The 26704-nt window shown below is 41.7% G+C and overlaps 1 protein-coding gene across 1 annotated transcript in view; it reads left to right on the top strand.

Annotated features, from left to right (window-relative positions):
* The window catches only part of OPRK1 (opioid receptor kappa 1), a 255782-nt gene that overhangs the window by 151380 nt on the left and 77698 nt on the right, over window positions 1-26704 (top strand). Inside the window, exons 2-3 of the mRNA XM_073583808.1 lie at window positions 1291-1620; window positions 11614-11966. Coding sequence (XP_073439909.1) covers window positions 1322-1620; window positions 11614-11966 — 652 coding nt within the window. The 5' untranslated portion in view covers window positions 1291-1321. The remainder of the gene's footprint in view (window positions 1-1290; window positions 1621-11613; window positions 11967-26704) is intronic.

Genomic DNA, 26704 nt, shown 5'->3' with positions numbered 1-26704 from the left:
TTTTGGTACTGCAGGAAATCAGTATTTTAACACAATCTACGCTGCAATTTTCCATGAAATTAGAGTACCTTTGGGGGAAAATACATAGCAAAGTTACAATGTTTCCAATACAACTGAATACTGAGAAATGTAAAGTTATGCACGTGCTAAGATAATATATTCCACAGTTTAACAGATCAATAGCGAGGGCCAGTTTAGCATAAAAAACATTGCCCTAATTTGTAATTTTTTCTTTTTTCTTCTTTGTTAGTGCTTGTTACACCATGCATGATATATTATTGATATGCAGTACCAATCAAGGACAATTTGAACCAATCTGTGACTTTGCAAATGAAAATATGAAAAATTAGATTTAAAAAAAGATCAGTTATAGACATGATGAAAGCATTATTAGCCAATGTGAAGAACATCCTGTGCTGGAGAACAAATAGCAGCAGATTCCTCTGGTACTGTGCACATTTAAGCTACAAGGATTTCATATGTGACATATATTGAAAACATGTGTCAAATATAGCGTGGCACTACCGCAGGGTGTGCAAGTAGGTTACCCAGACCAAAGTGAATAATAAAGTAACTTGGCACTCAACTGAATAATCCTTTGCAAATTAGATTTATTTTATAATTTATTGCAGTCCTGGCCAGCTGACGAGCGGGGGAATACCGCGTCCCACCAATGTATGCCGCTTCCATATTTAAACAAGCTTCATATGGACCCATTTACCTCCTGGACTATACAGCACTAGTTTCAAACAGATCAAGCGTCCATGATATCTCCAAGGAGATCTATACATCTCCTTATGTATGGCTATATATTCCTTTTTGCAAGGCATTTAAATCACTTTATCTACTCTTATAATAATAGGAGATACCATTTAGATCAACATGACATTCTGAAATCTCCATAGGAATTCTTACTTGGGTACCGGATTAGTATTTCGCGATAGCAGTCGGCAGACTGAGGAAGGCCGATAATAGGCCAAAACGTTTCCAGGACTGCAATAAATTATAAAATAAATCTAATTTGCAAAGGATTATTCAGTTGAGTGCCAAGTTACTTTATTATATATTGAAAACATTGATATGTTATATCAAATATTATCGTACAGGTATGCTTTATTGTATTTACTAGTGGTTTGTTCTTTGAAATTTTAATACAAAACTAGAGTAAACAAAGTATTATAAATGTATGTTACTAATGATTTTAATTATAGTATTCTATATTAATTAATATAATTACTTATATGTTTTATTTGATCTGCTTAGTAAAATGATAATTGTGTCTATATGCAGTGTTTTCCAGAGCTTCAGTTGCTTTGCACCAATGGAACCTCCAGTTCAGATTTTTCGAGAGGAGGAACTTGACCCAAAGAAACCTTCAATGGGTACCACATGCTCCCCAGGTTGCATACCAGTCTGCACTTCCATCTGTTACCCTAACTCCAGTTTGCTGGTGGGATGGGGTGACTATGAGAATGTTAGTGAATTTACCGTGTCACCGATGCATGAGAGCAACCATACAACTATTTCGCCTACAATTTCTGTCATTATTACAGCGGTCTACTCCATGGTTTTTGTCGTTGGCTTGGTGGGCAATGCTCTGGTTATGTTTGTAATTATACGGTAAGTAAACTTTTGAATAATTTCAATGCGAACAGATCTTTGTATATTATCAATGTGTGCATAACATGATAATCATTTAAGATGCAAAATAATAGTCATTAACTATTACTAGATGTGAGTCACTGGTTATTTTTATCATTAGCTGTGACGAGAGTAATTATGAGAGAATATTGCAATATTTTCAGAGGTGCTACATGTTTTATCTTCTAAACTTTTCTACAGATTATCTCCCAAAATACAAGACCATTCTGTTTAGTAGATTACTGGAGCCATTGGTGCTGCTCTAACATATTTGAAATTATGTTTTTCAATAGATTATAATTGACTAGATCAGTTGATATTTGTTTTAACAAAGTCTACAAAATGTTATATTTTAATCAGAGAATCCGCGTGCTGAAAGATCCACTGTATGTGATCAGTTAAGTAGGTTTGGCCATACACACGTGGTCAAAATTGTTGGTACCCCTCGTTTAATGACAGAAAAGCCCACAATTGTGACAGAAATAACTTGAATCTGACAAAAGTAACAATAAATTAAAAATCTCTGAAAATAAACAAGTGAAAGTCAGACATTGCTTTTCAACCATGCTTCCAGAGAATTTAAAAAAAATAAATAAAACTCATGAAATAGGCCTGGACAGAAATGATGGTACTCTTAACTTAATATTTTGTTGCACAACCTTTTGAGGCAATAACTGCAATCAAATGATTCCTTTAACTGTTAATGAGACTTCTGCACCTCTCAACAGGTCTTTTGGCCCACTCCTCAAGAGCAAACTGCTCCAGTTGTCTCGTGTTTTGAACACTGCCTTTTCCCGATGACATGTTTCAGCTCTTTCCAAAGATGCTCAGTAGGATTTAGGTCAGGGCTCATAGAAGGCCACTTTGGAATAGTCCAATGTTTTCCTCTTAGCCATTCTTGGGTGTTTTTAGCTGTGTGTTTTGGGTCATTATCCTATTGCAAGACCCATGACCTGTGACAAAGATCAAGCTTTCTGACACTGGGCAGCACATTACTCTCTAGAATACCTTGATAGTCTTGAGATTTCATTGTACCCTGCACAGATTCTAGACACCCTGTGCCAGATGCAGCAAAGCAGCCCCAAAACATAACAGAGCCTCCTCCATGTTTCACTATAAGATCTTACACTTTACAGACGAAAGAGACTTTCCCTCTGGAAATGAAAAGCGATTCTGTCGTACAAACAGAGCGCCATTGGGAACCGCTGATACAGTATGTGATAGCCTAGGTACTAAACCATCCTGTATAAGGTGTGATAATCCATAACATGTCCTATCGGCAGGGCATTAGGGCATTTTATTTTCTTTTTTTGTGAACTTTAAATCGCATCTAAAAATGTTTGAATTAGTGTCAATTTGTGAATTTCAGGAAATTCGACTTGAACTCCATTCTCCACGGATCGATCTGCTTATCTCTAATCAAGTTTCATGTATATACACATTCCACTAATTGAATAAAATATAGACTGTTCATAATGACAGTAATTCGTAACAATCATGTGAATTTGGTACTCATAAGTTCCGCTTTGCTCTAATGAACCTACAGTTTCTATGTAATTAGCATCCTGTGATCCCCAGTTTAGACACTACAGAGCAGCAACATACTATTGTTTTATCCGTTAATTTGCTAGGTAAGATAAGTATCACTTTTTTCATGATGTTAATGAAATATAAGATCTATGTAAATAAAGTATGGGTTGTATTTTTATTATGATGATAAATTATCTGCAATCACATGCAGACTCAACCTTTGACTAGTCATCCCTATTTAATTATCATCTCATTTGATTCATGTTCTCGAAGCTCCAAGGAGACTATTCGCTTACTATTCAATGAATGTTTTATGGCTAGATAAAATAATCATTTCTCTAGCTCAGATCAATCTCTAGGATCCACTCATTACTTCATATAAATGCATAGAGATTTACTGTAAATAAAATGGAAAATATCATAAAACCTCGAAATGATTGCAACCAAAGTGAACTGCATAAATTAGTTTTTTTTTATCAGAGTTGGGTAAAGACCTATTTTGGTCCAAAGGAATTGTATGAGTTCTGAGTCCCCATGGTTGTTCCCAAAAATGTACAGAATAGTTTCTCTCTACATCCTTAACTTGTATATGACCTTTTCATACAGCTATTGAAATTAATAGTTCCTTCATTCCCCTGAGTGCATTAGAGACTAGTGCCGTTTTAGACTGACATAATTGCAACCCGGAAAATACAGAGAGTATGATACCATTTGGAGGTTCATAGTAGCTTTAAAAGAGCACTGCTCGTGGATAGATATACAGTATGTTCTTGTTATCTCTGCTTGTTCTAACAAGGAACTTTTACCATATTTTTCATGCTGGACACATGATGTAGTAGATTTTGCAGAGCAGAATACTTTTTTTTATTGTGCCTCTCCATTGCAGAGATATTAGCAATCAAAGTGGGTACTACCTGATAAATGTCACTGGGTCCATGTACCTCTTCCTCTTTCTGACGCTGGTCAATCATAAGTAGACAGCAACACACTTGGAGAAAAAAGAACACACCCCCACAATAGCTTGAAAAGGACCCAATGTGAAACTTGTATTGACAAACAATCTGCTTTCCTCACTACAGTGGGATGAAGGACACAATAGACTTCAATGTGATTAATTGACTGCTTTCACCTCCATTAGCATCGCCAAACCAAGTGTACTTCTGCCAACTCTGCTGTACTGCTCCTCCCCCCACTATGGTTGCTGGAGATGAAAGCTGAAAGATGTTAATAAAAATCAGGTCTGCTGTGCACCAGCACAAATAATCACTCTACAGTGAAAAGAGCTGACAGTGTCCTTATGGCTCACACTGAGCCTGTTCTAACCTATAGTGAGTGTGTAAGAGGGGGCCAGGATGGTAGTCATAGCCGAGGACACCAGGGCTGTGGTGTCCTGACCTCCTCCCACAGAAAAACCATCAGCTTCTACCGGCGTACCTGTTTGAGGTGCTGGTCCACCATCAGTGATTCCACTGCAGTGCAACCCAGCTCCTGCACACTTGGTTCCAGTGCTCAGGGTTGAAATAAAGGACACAGATACCGGTTCTTATGCTAATTCAATGATTTTACTTTCTTCTTCAATGGTCCCAGACACATCAGTTACATTACAGTTCACATAGCATTCCTCCTGCACTTTCCATTGCTTACTTTCTGTATCCTCACACACATTCTGGGGTAGTAGCATCCTTGTCGGTACCGCAGCATCACTCCTGTGAGACCTCAAGATATCGGGGATCCTGCTCATCCGCTTTGCCTCAGACTTGCAAGCTTCAGCCCTATTTAAGGTCTGCCACATGGTGAATACTCTGCTCCCTGTACGACTCTTGGACCACTTCTTTCTTTCCATGCCTGCTGCTGTCATAAACTGCAATTTTCCCGGTTGCTCCGATCTCATCCAGCACCCGTCTGACTGTACTTGTGCTATTCTGCTTTTCATCAATGTTGCGTAGCTGCTATGGCATCCTGGGATTAGAGCCCTTGTGGACTAGTTGGGTGTGCTTGCCCTTCTAACCTATTCCTATAACCTACACTTGCTTAACTCATAGCAGCTCCTCCTACAGTTAACCCTTATGTGAACTATCTATCAACTATACCTAACAAGGCTCACTAGTATACCCCCATCTAGTAGCCCACAACAGAACTAGGCTTACCCAGTTTATGGAACTTTATACTAACAATGCACTGCACTATTGAACCTGAAGGATGCACTGGCTTACCCTAAGCTTGCACAAAACATTACAATACAATACAGTACAATCTATACAGCATGGTAACACATATAATGTAGCAGTACCAATGAGAACGATGGTAATACACAATAGTGTAGCAGTACAGGAGCATAATCATATCTGTACAATATTTACAATGTATCTATATGAGAACTCTTAAAGGGGAGGTGGCGTTAAAGGGATATTCTTCAATCCCTTACAAGTGTATGTTCTTTTTTATCTTGTAACTTGTATGTGGATGCATGCTTATGAGAGCAGAACTACTAGAAGATTTTGGAATGAGGCTTAGCTCTGCAGCACTGCCCCACCCTCCACACTGACTCACTCAAACCTGCTATGCTCAACTGTGCAGTGAGGAGAGCAGACTGTCATTATGTCTCACACTGAGCCTTTTCCAAGCTATAGTGGTGAGTCCTTTCCTCCGATATACAGTATGTGGATGCCTTCTTACTACAGGCAAACACAGACATAAGAGGGCCACTGTGCAAGGATAGAATATGAGCCCACTCTTTGTGTCTGTGACTCAAGTTACTTGCTAGTTTGAGGGAGGAAGTGGGCCCCCTTACCTATTGGGCCCCTGTGTGGCTGCACAAGTTTCACCAATGATATACCCACCCCTGATGCTTATGATTGGCAAAGCTGGCAGCAATATGAAAGGATAACTAGACATGTTTGCAATGAAACTCAACTCCGCAGCACTGCTCTTCCACTATGCTGAGTACTAGACTCATGTATATGTTGCTCCAATACACTATAGACTGTGACATCCATTCAGATATTTGTAGACAGCTATTAAGTCTCCTCTTAGCCTTCTTTTTTGAAAGCGAAACCTTCCCAGGTCCTTTTACAGTTCCTCATAGGACATAATTTGCAGTCCGCTCACAATCCTGATAACTCTTCTCTGAACTTGCACCAGTTTTTCAATGTCTTTTTTAAAAATATGGTGCCAAGAACTGGACATGGTATTCCAGATAAAGTCTGACGAAAGAGGAGTAGAGGGAGATAATTACTTCACGTGACCTTGACTATGCTATTTTATCAGCCCCTAAAATGTATTCTTCGAAATAACCTTGGAGGACAAAGATACAGGTTAATTGAACAATCAATGTTTGTTAATATGATGAATGCCTGCAGATTAACCATTGTACCAGTCCTGCAGTTGATTATTCTACAAAATCTTGAAGGACTAAATATGCAAGTTAATTTAACACTTGAACAATGAGTTATTATCTCCTCCCACCTTCCCCTAATCCTGTGGAAGAATGCTCTGAATAGGAGCTGTGGTCTATAAAAGTAAGATATTCCTCTGTTTCCAGAGAGACTCTACAGGACAGCAAAGGAACCATGGCACCAACTGGAGGAATGCAGATATTTGGAGAACCCAAGTTGGAACAATCAGGTCACCTGATCTCATATCTCAATGTACTTTTTCAGCTTCCTAAGCTTGCCACTGCCTCATTTCTTTGGTTGCATGCCAAAAGAGGGGTGTCACTGGTTGAGGCAGTTGACCCTGGAAGCTCCAAGGATGCAAAATGTGACGACACAGCTTTTGTTCTTAATTATGCCAGAAGTAAATTGAGTAGGCCCAGAATCATAAATTGTCTGAAGTATTGACTCTTCTTGTAGGACAAATATTTACCTCTCATATTATCTCCTACAGTTTATTTTCTGTTATCTTTGCAAAACAGTAATGCATTGCCACTGAACAATAATGTTTGATGATATGTTGATTAGATGCATTGCAAATGCTATACAGTTTGTTCGCATTCCAAACAGAGGAGAAACCACTATGCAAATAGATTACATAATTGAACAGTGCAGGTTGGCCTTATTCACATCTCTCTCTGACCTCTGGATGCTGGTTGAAGGCCAGTTGTGAACTATATAAAGGGACTTCTTCTTCTGGTCCGTGCGACTCTACAGATCAGCTTAGGGGGACTATGGCTCTGGCTGGAAGAACACAGGACTGCTTCACTGACTATCACTGAAACCCCAGAGATGTCATAAAGAATTCAGGTTGGGACAATTGGGTCACGTGGCCTCATACCTCACTGCTCTCGGTTAGCTTCCTAAGCTTGCCGTTACATCCTTGCTGTGGGGTCTCGCCAAAAGTGGGGAACCACTGGTGGGGGTATTTGGCATTGGAACAAGCTCTAATCCTGGCGAGTCAGCGGAAGGATGAGACTGTATTTTGCATCATCTTGGGTATTTGCTGGTACTGTTTTGTATGCTCTTGAGTGTTGGTGGTTCAATAAATTATTGCCACACTGTTTTACCCCCACCCTGTATTGTCTGAGTAGTGTTCTTCTCACGGGGAAAGAGAATGGACATTCAAGGGTATGAGGCCTGGTCCATGCAGTCTTTCTAAAGACAGCTGGACCAGTGGATGAGATCACTCACTGACCCCCGTGTCCCTACACAAATGTTCTAATTCTTGGTAAGCCAGCAGAAGGGTGTCATTTGCACCATCTTGTGTATTTGCTGGGACTGTACTATATGTTATTGACTATTGGTGATCCAATAAAGTATTCCCACACTGTGTTACCCTCACCCTGTGTTGTCTGAGTAATATTCTACCCATGAGGAAGGAGTATGAGCATTCAGTGGGATGAGCCCTGGTCCATGCTGTCTTTCTAAAGACAGCCAGGCCAGCAGACGAGAGCCCACACTGACCCTCTTGTCTCCACACTTGGCAGCAGTAGTGGGATACTACTCAGCATGGCGGATCTGGAGGAGCTGCAGGGACTGATGTTCATAGACATGATCCAAGGGCTCCACAAAGAGGGAGGCATATAGACAAGCCCAGAAGACCATAGGTGAGGTATACACAGCAGGTGTTGGATGCCACTATGTCCAGCCCTACCAGCTCAGTCTTGTGAAAAGGATCAGAGGGAATATATAGCCGCAACAACAAATGGCGAGTATATGAGCTGTGCCAGCTTTGACAGATTGAATACCGGGCCACCAACACTTGGTCAGATTTGATCCATGCAGTTGTCCATTGTGAGGCCCAGAACATCGTGAAGAATGATGAAAACTCCACTTTGGTGGACCCAGAGGAACTAAACTGCTTGCCAAATCAAGGATGCAGTGGTAGTCTGGAATCAAACACCCAGTCCCAAGCAGCCCGAATCCAGGAATTGTTGATCACATTGGAACATGGACCTTTAAGGGACGAGAGGGCTTGTGTTACCAAATTGGTTTTGGGAGTTTCAGTACCACCAGAACCTACCTCCATGATGGCCCACCCCAAGGAAATCATCTTCGCTAGAGAGTAATGCCATTGTTTAATGAGTCCAGAACAGAGATTGATGAACATCTGCAAAGCTTTGAGACTCTGATGCTGATTCACCAGGTGCCCATAGCTGATTGGGACAAATACCTGTGGATTAGTTTGACTGGCTAGGCACAGGATGCTGTCCAATCGCTTGGGCCTCAGAATGGCCTGGACTATTGGACTATTAATGACACCCTTTTGGCCCTTTTTACCATCAGCCCAGAGAGATATTGCACCAAGTTCCAAACTTTGTCTCAACAGGGTGTCTCCTATGTAGAATTTGGTAGTCAACTCTGATAACACAGCAACCGCTGGCTTGATGTTTGGGCTGCCCACTCTGCTGATGCCCTGTGGGATGTGATTGTGCTTGAGCTACTTATGGAGAAAATGGCCCCTGAAAGCCCCTGTTCAATGCAATCTTTCTAAAGAAAGCCACTCCAGCAGACCAGACCACCCACTAACCCATCTATCTTCACAGCTATATATAAAACAAAAGTTTAAAGCAGGATTTCTTAGGTAAAAACATAGAAAATCATGAAAAGACTTCAAAAGGAGACAATGCAAGCCCTTAGAGCCTCTTCCTTTATTAGCAAAGAAGAGAACTGGTGTAGGGTGGCCTTTGGAGAATTTGGTATTATATTGACAATAATTACTTGAAAGTGCAGCTTTCCTTAAATTCTCCAAGGTAGCTGCCTTTAGAAAAGAAGTAGTGCTAACTGAAGATTAATTTCAAATTTCGGTCTGTGGACCGTTTTTTAAAATATTGTACTCTCTCTCATATTCAAAATTGTACAGTTAACTATATCCTTTATAGTAGAGTTAGAGAGAATCAGACTGTCTCATCATTGCAGTACATGTGACATCACGTCAGGCCCGCTAATTAAAAGTAGATGCACAGATGCCATCAAGTAGAAGGTGGTTCTTAAGTCTTCCATCAAGTGGACAGAGATTACTGGTGTGGTCTATGGATCAAATCGTGTGAATCAATTTTCACCAAACGCTACTGTGTAATGCATACAGTTGTGCTCAAAAGTTTACATACCCCAGCAGAATTTTTGCTTTCTTGGCCTTTTTTAAGAGAATATGAATGATAGCACCAAAACTTTTTCTCCACTCATGGTTAGTGGTTGGGTGAAGCCATTTATTGCCAAAATACTGTTTTCTCTGTTTTCTCTTTTTAAATCATAATGACAACCCAAACTGTCCAAATGACTCTGATAAAAAGTTCACATACCCCAATTCTTAATACCATGTATTGCCCCCTCTAACATCAATGACAGCTTGAAGTCTTTTATGATAGTTGTGGATGAGGGTCTTTATTTTCTCAGATGGTAAAGCTGCCCACTCTTCTTGGCAAAAAGCCTCCAGTTCCTGCACATTCCTGGGCTGTCTTAGCATGAACTGGGCCCTTGAGATCTTGCCAGAGTGCCTTAATGATATTGAGGTCAGGAGACTGAGATGGCCAATCCAGAACCTTCACTTTGTTCTGCTGTAGCCAATGACAGGTCGACTTGGCCTTGTGTTTTGGATCATTATCATGTTGGAACGTCCAAGTACGCCCCATGCGCATGTTCCGTGCTGATGATTGCAAATTTGCCTCCAGTATTTGCTGATAACATGCTGCATTTATCTTTCCTTCAACTTTGACCAAGTTTCCTTTGCCTTTGTAGCTCAAACATCCCTAAAACATCAATGATTCACCTCTGTGTTTTATAGTAAGAATGGTGTTCTTTTCATTATAAGCCTTGTTGACCTCTCTCCAAATGGAACATTTATGGTTCTGGCCAAAAAGTTCAATTTTGGTCTCATCATTCCAAATAATTGTTCCAGAGGTTTGGAGGCTTGTCTCTGTGCTGTTTTGCGTATTGTAGGCGAGATACTTTGAGACATTTCTGCAGTAAAGGCTTTCTACTGGCAACTCGACCATGCAGACCATTTTTCTTCTAGTGCCTCCTTATTGTGCATCTTGAAACAGCCACACCGCTTGTTTTCAGAGTCCAATATTTCACCTGATGTAATTTGTGAGTTTTTCTTTGCATACTGAACAATTTTCCTGGCAGTTGTGGACGAAATTTTTGTTGGTCTAAATGACTGTCATTGTGTTTCTATAGAGCCCCTGATTTTCCATTTGTTAATCACAGTTTGAACGCTGCTGACTGGCATTATCAATTCCTTGGATATCTTTTTGTCTCCCTTTCCTCTTTTATACAGTTCAACTTCCTTTTCCCGTAGATCCGTTGACAAATATTTTGCTTTCTCCATGACTCACAATCCAGAAACATTAGTGACTGGATGAAAGATGCAAGAGTTTGTCTGGATCCCAGAAACTCACTCAGCTTTTATGCACACACACTGATTACAAGCAAACAGGTCACAGGTGAGGATGTTATCTTTAGTAGCCATTCAAACTCATTTCTTTGTCAACTTCTGTGCATGTTATTAGGCCAACTTGATGAGAACTGTTGATGAGGGTCATTTGGTTGTTTTGGGTTGTCATTATGATTCAAAAAGTGAAAACACAGTAGTTTGACAATAAATGGCTTCACCCAACCACTAACCATGAGTGGAGAAAAAGTTTTGGTGTTATCATTCATATTCCCTGAAAAAAGGCCAAGAAAGCAAAAATTCTGCTTGGGTATGTAAACTTTTGAGCACAACTGTATAATGTATGGTAATTGAATTTTAGTTTGTTTATAATGTTTAATAAGCTCTTTTATTATTTTGTACTAATCTTACATAGTATACTAAGCATATAAGCCTTGGCTTATACTTTGATCAAGCATTCAGATAAATTGCATATTTTTTATTATATTACGAGAAATAATTGTTTTTTGCAAAGGCCTAAAATATTATTTTATTAATTCACAAACTTGAACTATTACACAATTTTCTTCTACAAGTTTATTGAGTTTCAGTAGCTTTTATATTTTCTCTCAACAGATATACTAAAATGAAGACTGCTACCAACATTTATATCTTTAATCTGGCATTGGCTGATGCTCTGGTGACTACTACAATGCCTTTTCAAAGCACTGAATTCTTAATGAACTCTTGGCCATTTGGAGATATTTTATGTAAAATAGTTATATCTATTGACTATTATAATATGTTTACCAGTATATTCACTTTGACAATGATGAGTGTTGACCGATATATTGCTGTGTGCCATCCCGTAAAGGCACTTGATTTCCGCACACCTTTAAAAGCAAAAATCATCAATGTGTGTATTTGGATGCTTTCCTCCTCTGTTGGAATATCTGCTATTGTACTTGGAGGCACCAAAATAAGTGATGGTGAGTATGTTTCTATATATATTTTGATACCCTCATAATTATTAATGTTACCTTCAACAGAAGAAACTCCAGATACCTCTGTTAGAACATGTCTTGACCATTCAAACTGAAAGATAGAAATGCAATTTCAGGAAATCTTATTGATATCTACAAATCTTTTATTGTAGGATAATTGTTCTCAATTAATTATAAGTGCCTCCAGTATTTTTAGTAACTATAATATCCAGTCCAATGGTAAGTAATTCTGTTGAATATCTTGTGCTACTAGGTAAAAATTGCCATTAATAGTACCATTGAAGTCATGATTTACAACATTCAATAAAGGGGTTGTCACTAGTGTTGAGCATTCCGATACTGCAAATATCGGTTATCGGCCGATATTCGCTGTATCGGAGTTCCGTTACCGAGTACCGATATTTTTACAATATCGAATACCGGAATCAGAAGTTCCCATAATGCAATGAGCCAGTTGTGTTAGCCATGTTAACTAATGGCATGGCTGTGATTGGCTGCTGAAATGATGTCATCATGATGCGCGGTCTGTGCGGGCCTGCTGGGTGTCTATGCGGGCCTGCGGGGGTCTGTGCGGGCTGCCGGGGGTCTGTGCGGGCCTGCCGGGGGTCTGTGCGGGCCTGCCGGGGGTCTGTACGGGCCTACCGAGGGTCTGTGTGGGCTGCCGGGGGTCTGTTCAGGCTGCCGGGGGTCTGTATGGGCCTGCCGGGGGTCTGTGCGGGTTGCCGGGGGTCTGTACGGGCCTGTCGGGGGTCTGTGCGGGCCTGACGAGGTCTGTGCGGGCCTGCCGGGGGTCTGTACGGGCCTGCCGGGGGTCTGTGTGGGCCTGCCGGGGGTTGTGTGTGTGTGCAGGCATCGTCCCATCGGGCTATGCCTGCTACAATGACAGTGATTGACACATTAGCCAATGATGGGACAGTAATAGTCCCATCATCCGGCTAATGTGTTGAATGTAAAAAAAAACAAAACAAAAAAAAACATACATACTACATACTATATACATACTATATACATACTACGTATATACTACACTCATACAACATACATACATACTACATAATACATGCATACTACATATATACTACAATCATACAACATACAGTACATACATACTACATGCATACTACATTCATACAACATACATACATACTACATACATACTACATATATACTACATTCATACAACATACATGCATACATACTACATACTTACTACATACATACAACATGCTACATACATACAACATACATACAATATACATACTACATACATACTACATACAATACATTCATACATTCATACAATACATACATATAGACATACAGTACATAAAACATAGAGTACATACTCACCATCACTTGTCACTTTGATCCCCGAAACCAGTGTCATCTCACTGTAAAAAATATTAAAATAACAAACAACCAATATACTCCCTGATCCGCAGAAATCCACGAGTGTCCCAAGACGATCTCCTGCAGTGCATCACTGAGAGGTTACTATAGTTCACTGGTCTCACTTTATGGCAAAAGCTGTGTGGGAACTTTCTCACACAGCAATGCCAAAAGTAAGACTAGGGACTATTTTTTTACAGTGGTGGAGGAATACAGTGCGGAAGGATACCTACCTTCCGGAGCCCTAGAGAGCGGTCGCATCAGCTGATGCTGCTGTTTTCCACAGCAGATCGTCATGGGACACTCGTCGTTTGTTATTTTAATATTTTTTACAGATGACACTGGCTTCGGGGATCAAAGTGACAAGTGATGGTAAGTATGTACTCTATGTTATATATACTGTATGTCTATATGTATGTATTGTATGAATGTATGAATGTATTGTATGTAGTATGTATGTAGTATGTATGTTGTATGTCTGTAGCATGTTTTATGTATGTTGTATGTCTGTAGTATGTATGTAGAATGTACTATGTATGTATGCATGTTGTATGAATGTAGTATATATGTTGTATGAATGTAGTATATATGAAGTATGTATGTAGTATGTATGTATGTTGTATATATGTAGTATGTATGTATATTGTATGAATGTAGTATATATGTAGCATGTATGTAGTATGTATGTATGTATGTTGTATGAATGTAGTATATATGTAGTATGCATGTAGTATGTATGTATGTTGTATGAATGTAGTATATATGAAGTATGTATGTAGTATGTATGTATGATGTATAAATGTAGTATATATGTAGTATGTATGTATGTATGTTGTATGAATGTAGTATATATGTAGTATGTATGTAGTATGTAGTATGTATGTTGTATGAATGTAGTATACAGTGGGGAAAAAAAGTATTTAGTCAGTCAGCAATAGTGCAAGTTCCACCACTTAAAAAGATGAGAGGCGTCTGTAATTTACATCATAGGTAGACCTCAACTATGGGAGACAAACTGAGAAAAAAAAATCCAGAAAATCACATTGTCTGTTTTTGTTTCATTTTATTTGCATATTATGGTGGAAAATAAGTATTTGGTCAGAAACAAGCAATCAAGATTTCTGGCTCTCACAGACCTGTAACTTCTTCTTTAAGAGTCTTCTCTTTCCTCCACTCATTACCTGTAGTAATGGTACCTGTTTAAACTTGTTATCAGTATAAAAAGACACCTGTGCACACCCTCAAACAGTCTGACTCTAAACTCCACTATGGTGAAGACCAAAGAGCTGTCAAAGGACACCAGAAACAAAACTGTAGCCCTGCACCAGGCTGCGAAGACTGAATCTGCAATAGCCAACCAGCTTGGAGTGAAGAAATCAACTGTGGGAGCAATAATTAGAAAATGGAAGACATACAAGACCACTGATAATCTCCCTCGATCTGGTGCTCCACGCAAAATCCCACCCCGTGGGGTCAGAATGATCACAAGAACGGTGAGCAAAAATCCCAGAACCACGCGGGGGGACCTAGTGAATGAACTGCAGAGAGCTGGGACCAATGTAACAAGGCCTACCATAAGTAACACACTACGCCACCATGGACTCAGATCCTGCAGTGCCAGATGTGTCCCACTGCTTAAGCCTGTACATGTCCGGGCCCGTCTGAAGTTTGCTAGAGAGCATTTGGATGATCCAGAGGAGTTTTGGGAGAATGTCCTATGGTCTGATGAAACCAAACTGGAACTGTTTGGTAGAAACACAACTTGTCGTGTTTGGAGGAAAAAGAATACTGAGTTGCATCCATCAAACACCATACCTACTGTAAAGCATGGTGGTGGAAACATCATGCTTTGGGGCTGTTTCTCTGCAAAGGGGCCAGGACGACTGATCCGGGTACATGAAAGAATGAATGGGGCCATGTATCGTGAGATTTTGAGTGCAAACCTCCTTCCATCAGCAAGGGCATTGAAGATGAAACGTGGCTGGGTCTTTCAACATGACAATGATCCAAAGCACACCGCCAGGGCAACGAAGGAGTGGCTTCGTAAGAAGCATTTCAAGGTCCTGGAGTGGCCTAGCCAGTCTCCAGATCTCAACCCTATAGAAAACCTTTGGAGGGAGTTGAAAGTCCGTGTTGCCAAGCGAAAAGCCAAAAACATCACTGCTCTAGAGGAGATCTGCATGGAGGAATGGGCCAACATACCAACAACAGTGTGTGGCAACCTTGTGAAGACTTACAGAAAACGTTTGACCTCTGTCATTGCCAACAAAGGATATATCACAAAGTATTGAGATGAAATTTTGTTTCTGACCAAATACTTATTTTCCACCATAATATGCAAATAAAATGAAAAAATAACAGACAATGTGATTTTCTGGATTTTTTTTTCTCAGTTTGTCTCCCATAGTTGAGGTCTACCTATGATGTAAATTACAGACGCCTCTCATCTTTTTAAGTGGTGGAACTTGCACTTTTGCTGACTGACTAAATACTTTTTTTCCCCACTGTATATATAGTATGTATGTATTATGTAGTATGTATGTTGTATGAATGTAGTATATATGTAGCATGTATGTAGTAAGTATGTATGTTGTATGTATGTAGTATGTATGTAGTATGTATGGGTTTTTTTTACATTCAACACATTAGTCGGATGATGGGACTACTACTGTCCCATCATTGGCTAATGTGTCAATCACTGTCATTGTAGCAGGCATAGCCCGATGGGTCTTGTAGTCCCATTGGACGATGCCTGCACACACACAACCCCCGGCAGGCCCGCACAGACCCCTGGCAGCCCGCACAGACCCCCGGCAGGCCCGCACAGACCCCCGAGATGCCCATACAGACCCCGCCCACACACACAGACACGCACAGTGTCCGCCCACGCACCCCCCACACACTTCCCCCCTCCCGAACTGGATGTGCAAGTAAAGAAAGGATTTTTTTTCATTCCAATATTATTGCCCCATTGACTTGCATGGGTTTCCGGTATCGGAATCGGCGATACCCGATATTTTTGAGGTATCTGTCCGATCCAATCCGATCCGATATTTCCCGATATCGGAAGGTATCGCTCAACACTAGTTGTCACACAAACAAAGTACATTTTAGTCTATAGATCTTGGAATAATAATATGTTCTGCAATTGAATCTGCTAAAATAATCTTATAAATGTGCCCCTGCTATATACTGTTATTTGCTGGGTCGGATCATGCAGAGATCTTCCAGTTCATTGTCAGCACATACCATGGCTCCTGTCCAGAGGAGAGAACATAAGTCATTCATGATAAGTGAGTACACAGATGAAACAGTATGGGTTCCCACCAGCTGCTTTGTGAGGTAGCACATTTCTTGTCTGTTTTATCACAGAAGCAAATGTTTCTGCCATGTCACCAGTCCAAGGAGTTCATCATAAATCAAATCAGTGACATGGGACATCCGAATGCCCTTTAGCTCATATCACTAACTTGATTTGTGATGAGCTTAGAGGACTGGAGATGCGACATAATATAAACATTTGCTCATTTGTTGAAGCATGGAAATGGGTTTCTTCAGAAAACAGCAGCTGAGAGTCGCTACTACAGTATGTCCTTTGTATACTCAAGTTATCATAAGTGACTTATGCTTCATCCCCTGGCCAGGAACTGTGATATGTGCTGACCATGACTTGAGCAGCTCTTAATAGTCGGACACAGCTATTACACAGTAAATAGCAGGGGCAATTGACAAGATTATGTCATCATAGAAACTTATGTGAAGCTTATTATTCTAAGATTCATTAATTAAAATGTTCTTTGTGTGTTGGACAACCAATTTAATGCATAATGTATATATCATGGCGTTAAGGGTACTATAAAATAAAAATTTTGCTTATTAGTTTAAATTCACCATTTTTTTATATCAATATTGCATTGGCATACAATGGCTTTCAGGAATAAACTCTAATCCATTTAACTATGAGTCCAAAGATGAATAATTTTATTTATTATATCATATCACAGCAGCTCGATTCATCAAGACCAGCAATGTCTTGATGAGGGGGTGTATTGGAGCCTGATGCTCCCAATTCATTAAGAGAAGCAGGCATCCATGCACTTCGCCACAAATCTTAATTATATATCTGGCATAAGGCGTCACTACAACTCATCATGAATTAGACGAGCTGTAGCAACACACCCTATCCCTACCCAACTCCTCTCATTTTGACGAAACGGGGCAAAACTGGTGTGAAGCCATCAAAAACCGTGACATTTCTGATTAAGTCCACATAGCGCAAAGCTATTTTCAAAGCTATTTATGTCAAAAGGCATACTGTAATCGTTGGATGACTCAAGACCCGTGCATTATCTTAGGACCTTTTCTTAATCTTTTTGTGTAAGCTGCTTTTGTCTATGAAGCAAAATCTCTGTTGTACATCAAAAGATAATAAGGCAATTGTTTGTCAATGTTTAACTATGAATTCAAATGAAGTCAATGTTGTTTTCTGTCCCTCCTGGGAAGCACTTCACTATTTGCTTGTATCATGATATTGATTTAGTTTTGTCTTCAATATAATTAGTTTTATTCTTCCTGCTCCTTTATTAAGATACCATTTGCAGTTAATCAATGTGTGATATAATTTATAGTGTCAAAGAAAGTTCTGAGTATGCTGGTCTTCATTTATATTTTGCAAGTCAGTGATTATTTTTTCAGTTAAGGTAAATATATTTCGGTGTACTTTATTGCTAGTATATTTTGAGGTCATTGGTACATATAATTTATTTTATGTCAACTTTTGGAAAATGTGCTTTCTGTAAAAAATGTATTCTAAAATTCCATCGAAAGTCAGTTCCATTAGATACACAAAGGCGCTCAGTTAAACAATAAAAAAAAACATAATAAATAAAACATAAACATATAGGCCCAGGTCAAGTATTCCATCATTTTGTTGCAAAATGCTTCAAAAAGTTGCAATTTTTTTTGCAGAGCAGAATTAAGTAACAATTTTGCAACTTTAGATGTTTTTACCCCAGTTTCAACAAGTTCCATCAAAATTGGCGGAGCTGGGGCAAGGCGTGGCACAATGAGGCGTGTCTACGCCCACTTTCCTAATTGATGGTGAGCTTACTTTACAGATCTTATGCCATCGCAACCTGAAGTAAGATTTGTGGAGAGGTGCAGAGGCGCACGCCACTATTTATATGAGTCTGATTCATTAAAAGGCATGCACTTCTCAATGAATCAGGCGTCTCTGACTCCAGGTCACCCCCTCATCAAGACCATCATGAATAACATCAGTTTTGATGAATCGAGGCTGTAATGTTATTTGAAATTAGCCGATGAATTTCCACAAGTTATGATTGGAGTTAAAGGTTACAAATGCAGTATTTCATCAAAATTGAGTTATCTTTCATTCTTCCATGAAGTTTTCATAATTAAATACAGAATTTGCATTCATTGGAAATTCATTTGGCAAATTTATATTTCAATGTTCTACAAAGATGAAAATACCATAGATATTCTATACTGCCATTTTTTCAGACTTGTTTGGAAGTTACCGAAAGTTATCCCTCAATTTACCGACTTTGTGATGATTTTGTGGTGCGCTGTAGCCAATTGGAACAAGCAGAAGATCATAGAGCGAGACAGAATACAAGCATGAAAATATAATGGGGCAGAAAATTGATTTATAATCTCATCAGTCTTAACAGAGTAGGGCACTTTCTAATTTAAGCAAATATGTTGTGGGCATTTAGCTATTCCTTTTTGGGGGGACAGGGCCGGCATCTCACTGATCTGTTAATACTTACATTAATTAAATAAACAATTCTTTTATTTTGATCTGGTCTTATCAGGATTCAAACTCACTACCTGCATCATTGTAGGCAGTAGCTGTGAAGATTTTCCACACATGAATGTGCATTTAGGCTCTGATATCACACAGAGGTTGTACTCATGCATATAGATACATCTGTGTATAGCAGTGTATTTTTGTTTATGTTTTCTAGACTGAAAATAAAAGTAAGATTATTTTATTCCCATAAAATTACTAAAAAATAATTAATTACAACATCGTTTTTAATTCACTTTTTTAAATAATAAGAATCACAAATCAACAAATAACATGGACATATTTGGTGTCACTATAAGCATAACAACCGGTACTATACATTCATTAGATTATTTACAGTGATCGGCAAATGGCTTCTAACTAGTGTTGAGCATTCCGATACTGCAATATCGGGTATCGGCCGATATTCGCAGTATCGGAATTCCGATACTGAGTTCCGATACTTTTAGTATATCGAATACCGTAATCGGATGTTCCCATAATGCAATGAGCCAGTTTGATTTTATTCAGCCAATGAGGATCCTAAGAAGGGTGGGCACATCCTGTTAGAGCGTGTTAGGCATGTAACTACTGGCATGGCTGTGATTGGCTGCTGAAATGATGTCATGATGCACTATAAAAGCCACCGCCACCATTTTGGGTTCAAATGCGGGAGTATCAAGACACACTGGTGCATTCCATCATGTTCTCCATTCCACCCGAGAGCAGTGCTGCTATTGCTTTACAAAGCAGCTCAGTGCGTCGAGGCAGTGGAGGAAGCTCTGCACAAAGATGGAGCAGAAGCAGCACCTCAGCACAAGGCAAGACCAGTATGGCCCAAATGTGGCAAAGTTTTGTGTCCCCGCCACAAAATTCTACACCATCACAGACGGCTCCAGTCAGCAGGAGGCAACGTTTCCATCAGATGGTGACAGACTACATGTCTTGCCCTCTCAGTGTACTCCCACATGGCTCTTCCCCCTTAAAGTTTTGGGTCTCTAAGCTGGATACATGGCCAGAGCTTAGCCAGTATGCATTGGAGGTGCTGGCTTGCCCTGCTGCTAGTGTATTATCGGAACGTGACTTTAGTGCCGCAGGTGGTGTACTAACAGACCATCGCATGCGACTATCCTCCTATTACGTTGACCGGCTTACTTTTCTGAAAATGAGCAAGGCCTGGATTTCGCAGGAATTTGCCAGTCCTCTTCCAGATTAAATAATTGGTTGGCAACAGTATCCAGGTCTCCTGTTGTGTTCATGTTTCTACCACCTGAACTGTAATCCCTGGGCTCCAACACCGCCAGTTGCTGCTCATAAGTGCCATCTGCACAGTCAATACATTCTCCAGTGTTATTGGGGTTCAGTAACGTCAGCTGATCCCCTGCTGTGTGTCCGGCAATTTCTCCTGCTCTGTCCACATTCACACTACTACAGATATTAAACTTGCTCCAATTACGCCTCTGCCTCCACTCTGTTTCTATTATTTACCCTGGGCTCCAGCACCGCCAGCTGATCCCCTGCTGTGTGTCCGGCAATTTCTCCTGCTCTGTCCACATTCACACTACTACAGATATTAAACTTGCTCCAATTAGGCCTCTGCCTCCACTCTGTTTCTATTATTTACCCTGGGCTCCAACACTGCCAGTTGCTGCTCAGAAGTGCCATCTGCACAGTCAACACATGCTCCAGTGTTATTGGGGTTCAGTAACGTCAGCTGATCACCTGCTGTGTGTCCGGCAATTTCTCCTGCTCTGTCCACATTCACACTACTACAGATATTAAACTTGCTCCAATTAGGCCTCTGGCTTCACTCTGTTTCTACTGTAATCCCTGGGCTCCAACACCGCCAGTTGCTGCTCAGAAGTGTCTTTGGCATGGGTACTCCCTCCTGCCCAGCCTGGTTCCAGCATGCCAGCTGTTTCTGGGTAGGGTCAACGTCACTTTGCCACCAATACTCTCGTGTTGCGGTCGGGTTAGCCGACTCTGCTGGTCCTTGGTAATGCTTTCTGGCACAGGTACCTCCTGCTTAGTAACCGGGTTCCAGTACCATCAGCTGGTCCTCGGTAGTTCCATTGGCTCTTGTACCTTCGGCTACCCATCCAGGTTTCAGTACCGTCAGCTGGTTCTCAGCAGATCCTCAGTCTTCTTGTACCTTCTGCTACATTTCCAAGGTCAAGCTATTTGAAATGGTTTTTGGTAATCACTCTGGATCTCCCTGATGATGACCCTAAAGACGACAACCCTTAAGACCACCCCAAAGAAGACGATGACCCCGAAAACGACGACCCTGGAGACGACGACCCTGAAGACCACCCCAAAGAAGATGACGACCCTGAAAACGACGACCCTGAAGACCACCCCGAAGAAGACCAAGAAGATGACCCTGAAGAGGATGATGAAGGAGAAAGTGTGGAAGAAGTAAAAAAAGAAGGTGAAGAGCATGGAAGTAGTGAAACATAAATATCTGACAAAATATAAAAAAGCTTAACATAGTCAATATCTTTGTAACTCCGAACGTCTTAAAAAAAATTAATTCCTGCTATTCCATTTGATTGGGCTAAACCTCTATGCCTTTAATATCTCCTCCACCTCCCCCCAATACATTCTACATTATTCTTAGTTGTTTTCCTTCATGCAGAATTAACCTACAAGGAAAGTAAGGGTCTATTTTCATTCCGATATTTGTGTCCAATTGACTTGCATTGGTTTCCGGTATCGGAATCGGCGATATGCGATTTTTTTGGGTATTGGTCCGATCCAATCCGATCCGATATTTCCCGATATCGGAAGGTATCGCTCAACACTACTTATAACTATAGTGTGATTGATTGATTGATTTATTTTATCCATTAAACTCATAAAAATGTAACTGTGAGGTCGCGTGTAAATGCTGCTTTTTTCTAGTGCTTTTATTCGGGACGTTTTCTGCAGATGTCCAAACCACTTGGCACTAAAGAATCTTAAAAGGATCTTGAAAAAAAGACTGGAACTCATTGTGATAACTTAACAGCACAAGAAACAATAGCAATGCAAGATATTAAAGATAATGGGGATATGCTGATTAGTAGAGTTGAGCGAAACGGGTCGGTAAAATTCAAAAGTCGGCGACTTTCGCTGAAGTCGGGTTTCATGAAACGAAACCGGACCATAGCGTGAGGTCGGCCACGAGGTTGGTGACCTGAGCGCCAAAGTCGAGATTCAAATGATGCTTCCAGCGCCCTTTTTCAGCCAATGATGGAGGCCGCACACTGTGGGCAACGCGATGACATAGGCATCTGTCACCACCATCTTTGAGAAGGGCATGCAAGTGATTGGCTGGCTTTGTGTGGCGTCACAGGGGCTATTAAAGGGCGTGCACACTGACCGCCATCTTACTTCTGCCGATCTTAGCATTAGGGAGAGGTTGCTGCTGCTGATTCAGAATAAGGGAGAGCGTTCGGCAGGGAAGAAGAACCAAAAAACTGCTTCTGCTGTTAGCGATTTCCACTGTACAACACAACAGTTTGTGTGCAGTGCCAGGGGAGGCTATATTTTTGTGCATCAGCTCTGTTGGTTATTAGGCTGCCTGATAGCTGCATTGCTGTTTGCACACTGCTGTGCAAACTGCTTTTTTAAAAGCAAAAATACTTTTCTTCCTCTTTTCTGCACAGTTACCAAGCGTTCATTTTCCACCCTTTTGTGTGCAGCAGTCCTGCTTATTAGGCTGCCTGCGTCCATACTTGGACTGAGAGCATCATGGTCAGCCTCCTAAAATCTCTAGTGAGATCCAAATTCTCACCAATACTATATACACCCTCCACCTTGTCCTACACCATCCAATTTCAGCCTGTTACATTGAGGTGTAATCTCTACTGGGCCTGAGACAATAGTTCAGCGTCCTCAAATCTCTAGTGAGATTCAAATTCTCACCAATACTATATTCACCCTCCACCTCGTCATACACCATCCAATTTCAGCCTGTTACATTGAGGTGTAATCTCTACTGGGCCTGAGACAATAGTTTAGCGTCCTCAAATCTCTAGTGATATTCAAATTCTCACCGATACTACATACACCCTCCACCTTGTCATACACCATACAATTTCAGCCTGTTACATTGAGGTGTAATCTCTACTGGGCCTGAGACAATAGTTCAGCGTCCTCTAATCTCTAGTGAGATTCAAATTCTCACCAATACTACATACACCCTCCACCTTGTCATACACCATCCAATTTCAGCCTGTTACATTGAGGTGTAATCTCTACTGGACCTGAGACAATAGTTCAGCGTCCTCAAATCTCTAGTGAGATTCAAATTCTCACCAATACTATATACACCTTCTACCTTGTTTTACAGTACCATATAGCTGGTGGTATTTTGGGTACATTTTCACAAAAATGAAGAAGTATGGTGGAAGAGGCCGTGGAAGTGGGCGGGGGTTGCCAGCTGGTCCTGATGGTGGTGGTGATGGTGGTGCATCTGTTGGTAGTGGCAAAAGCACAATAGAACCTAAGGCAGGAGGTGTTGAGCCTGTGTCATCGTCTGGCTCCACAAGGCCTCGAAGGCTCCCTTTTCTGGGAGTAGGTAAACCGCTTTTAAAGCCGGAGCTTCAGGAACAAGTTTTGGCTTACATTGCTGACACAGCCTCCAGCTCTCTCGCCTCCTCTTCTGAAGTTTCAAAAAATAAAAGCACTGAGTCGTCATTGGAGGCTCCTGGTCAGGAACAACACCTTTCCTTGTGTCCTTCACTCCTACCAAAAGTGAAGGATGCGGCAGGCCACACTACAGATTACTCCATGGAGCACTTTTCACATACCATGCCTGGGTTATCAAGTCAAATCGTGAATTCCCCAGTCCAAGATGAATCTGATATGGAGTGCACTGATGCACAGCCACTGCTAGATTTTTCTGCTGGTACATTCACTCAGAGCACTACATTGTCCTCGCAGTGTACTGAGGCAGAATCAGACCCTGATGAAACTCAGGTGCCCTTTCCCGCATACTATACCACCTTACACGGTGACACAGAGGAAGGTGCACATGAAATTGAAGCGGAGTTGATGGATGACCCAGTTGTTGACCCAGATTGGCATCCATTGGGGGAAGAGGGTGCTGCTGCCAATAGCTCAGAAGAGGAGGAGGATCCGCAGCAGGCAACGACATCGCAACAGCTGTTATCTGGCAGGACCGTAGCAGTCCAAAAATGGGTTACAAAAACCAAAAGAGTTGCAGGACAGCTTGGCCAGATGGTCAAATTAGCACAGCGTGCAAGGCCTCAAAATGTCTTCCATAGTAGGAAGAGTGCAGTGTGGCACTTTTTTGAAAAAAATCCTAATGATCAAGCAAAAGTTATCTGTAAGAAGTGCGCAAAGACCTTTAGCCGAGGGAAAAATCTGAGAAATTTGAATACCAGTTGCATGCTTAGACATTTAACCACCATGCACTTGCAAGCGTGGACAGACTACCAAACCTCACGTACCACATGTGCACCTGCTCCGAATGAAGGTAGTCAGCAATGCTACATCGCTTCCCCCACTGTAAGCCCACCGGTTATCACACCACCATTAGCAAATGTCGAGGTGTCGTCGCAAGGGCAAATCAGTCATGGAATCACAATGTTATTGCTACGAAAGACTGAATCTAGGCCATCAGCAACACCACCAACACCATCACCATCACCAACCCTCTCTCTGTCCGCCATGTCCACCGCTAGTTCCACCATATGCAGCTCTCAAGTCCAGCTCACCCTACCAGAGACTCTGAGTAGGACAAGAAAGTACTCATCCTCTCATCCGTGTACACTGGCTTTGAACGCCCACATTGCCAAACTAATCACGTTAGAGATGATGCCCTACCCGTTGGTTGAAAGCAAAGCTTTCCGCGAGCTCATGGCCTACGCAGTACCATGCTATGACCTACCCAGTCGGCACTTCTTTTCGTGAAAAGCCATCCCAGCCCTCCACGTGCATGTGAAAGACCGCATTGTCCATGCACTCAAGCAATCAGTGAGTGGAAAGGTGCACCTCACAACAGATGCATGGTCCAGTAGGCATGGCCAGGGCCATTACGTGTCCATCACTGTGCACTGGGTTAATATGGTGGATGCAGGGTCCATAGGGGACAGCGGCGGTGGGACAGTGCTGCCTAGCCCACGGTATAGAAAACAGTTGGCTGTAGGCGTTCGACCCTCCTCCTCCTCCAGAAGCGAAAGCTCGTCCACAGAGCACAGTCGCACGAGCACTCCATCCGCAGCTGCCAGTGTTGCACATGAGGTGTCCCACTATTGAACAGCTAGTGGTAAGCGTCAGCAGGCTGTATTGAAGATGATGTGTTTGGGCGACAACAGACACACTGCAGAGGTACTGGCCAACTACTTGCAGCGACAAACTGAGTCATGGCTGGGCAGTCTACATCTTGAGGCAGGCAAGGTAGTTAGTGATAACGGCCGGAATTTTGTGGCAGCCATAGCCCTTTCAAAACTCAGACACATACCTTGCCTGGCTCACACCTTGAACCTGGTGGTGCAGTGCTTCCTCAATAATTATCCGGAATTAACAGCCCTGCTCCATAAGGTGCGAAGACTGTGTTCGCACATCTGCCGGTCGCCCGTACACTCCAGTCGTATGCAGAAGCTGCAGCGATTGCTCCACCTTCCCAAGCACCGCCTAAATATCGACGTTGCAACAAGGTGGAACTCCACCCTGCACATGGTTCAGAAACTGTGCGAACAGAGGCAGGCTGTAATTCATTTGTAGGAGGAAACACGGTCAGGCGGTTTGCGGGCAGACATGGAGTTGTCTAGTGTGCAGTGGTCGAAGCTGAAAGACCTCTGTAAAATCCTTCAGTGTTTTGAGTAATGCACATGGCTGGTAAGCGCAGACGACGCCATCATAAGCATGAGCATCCCACTTATTCGTCTGCTCATGCAAACTTTGACGCACATTAAGGAGCAGGCGTCTGCAGCCGAGGAGGAAGAGGAGGAGGGAAGCCTTTATGACAGTCAGCCATTGTCTGCTCAGGGAAGTCTCATGGATGAGGTGGAGGAAGAAGAGGAAGAGGAGGAGGATGAGGATGTTGGGGATGATTATTTAGGGGAGGAGGATGCTTCTCAGGGGGCAAGACAAAATGTTGGCGTGGCAAGGTCAGGTACAGGGTTTGTACGTGACTGGAGGGATGTTGATTTGCCAGAAAGTGCTCCTCCACCTGGAACATTGGCCCACATGTCTGATTATGCCTTGCAGATCCTAAAAAGGGACCCCCACATTGCCAAAATGATGAACGATGATGACTACTGGTTGGCCAGCATCCTGGATCCATGCTATAAAGGCAAATTCCAAAACATCATGCCACAGGAGAACCTAGAGCTAATATTGGCTAACAAACAAGAAACTCTGGTGTCATGATCCAGGATGGGCTTTGTCTTTGGCCCATCCTGGTCAGACAGGGGTTAATTGTTTCTGCCTCTCTCTGGCAGAGGGCGGCTATTTAATGCTCACTTGACCTAGGTCCGGTGTCAGTTATACGCCTGCCCTCGGCTGAGTT

Source organism: Dendrobates tinctorius, unplaced genomic scaffold (genome assembly GCF_039654945.1).
Source record: "Dendrobates tinctorius isolate UK_male_01 unplaced genomic scaffold, ASM3965494v1 ptg000081l, whole genome shotgun sequence".
Lineage (NCBI taxonomy): Eukaryota > Metazoa > Chordata > Amphibia > Anura > Dendrobatidae > Dendrobates > Dendrobates tinctorius.
This window is presented reverse-complemented; position numbering and strand designations above follow the sequence as displayed.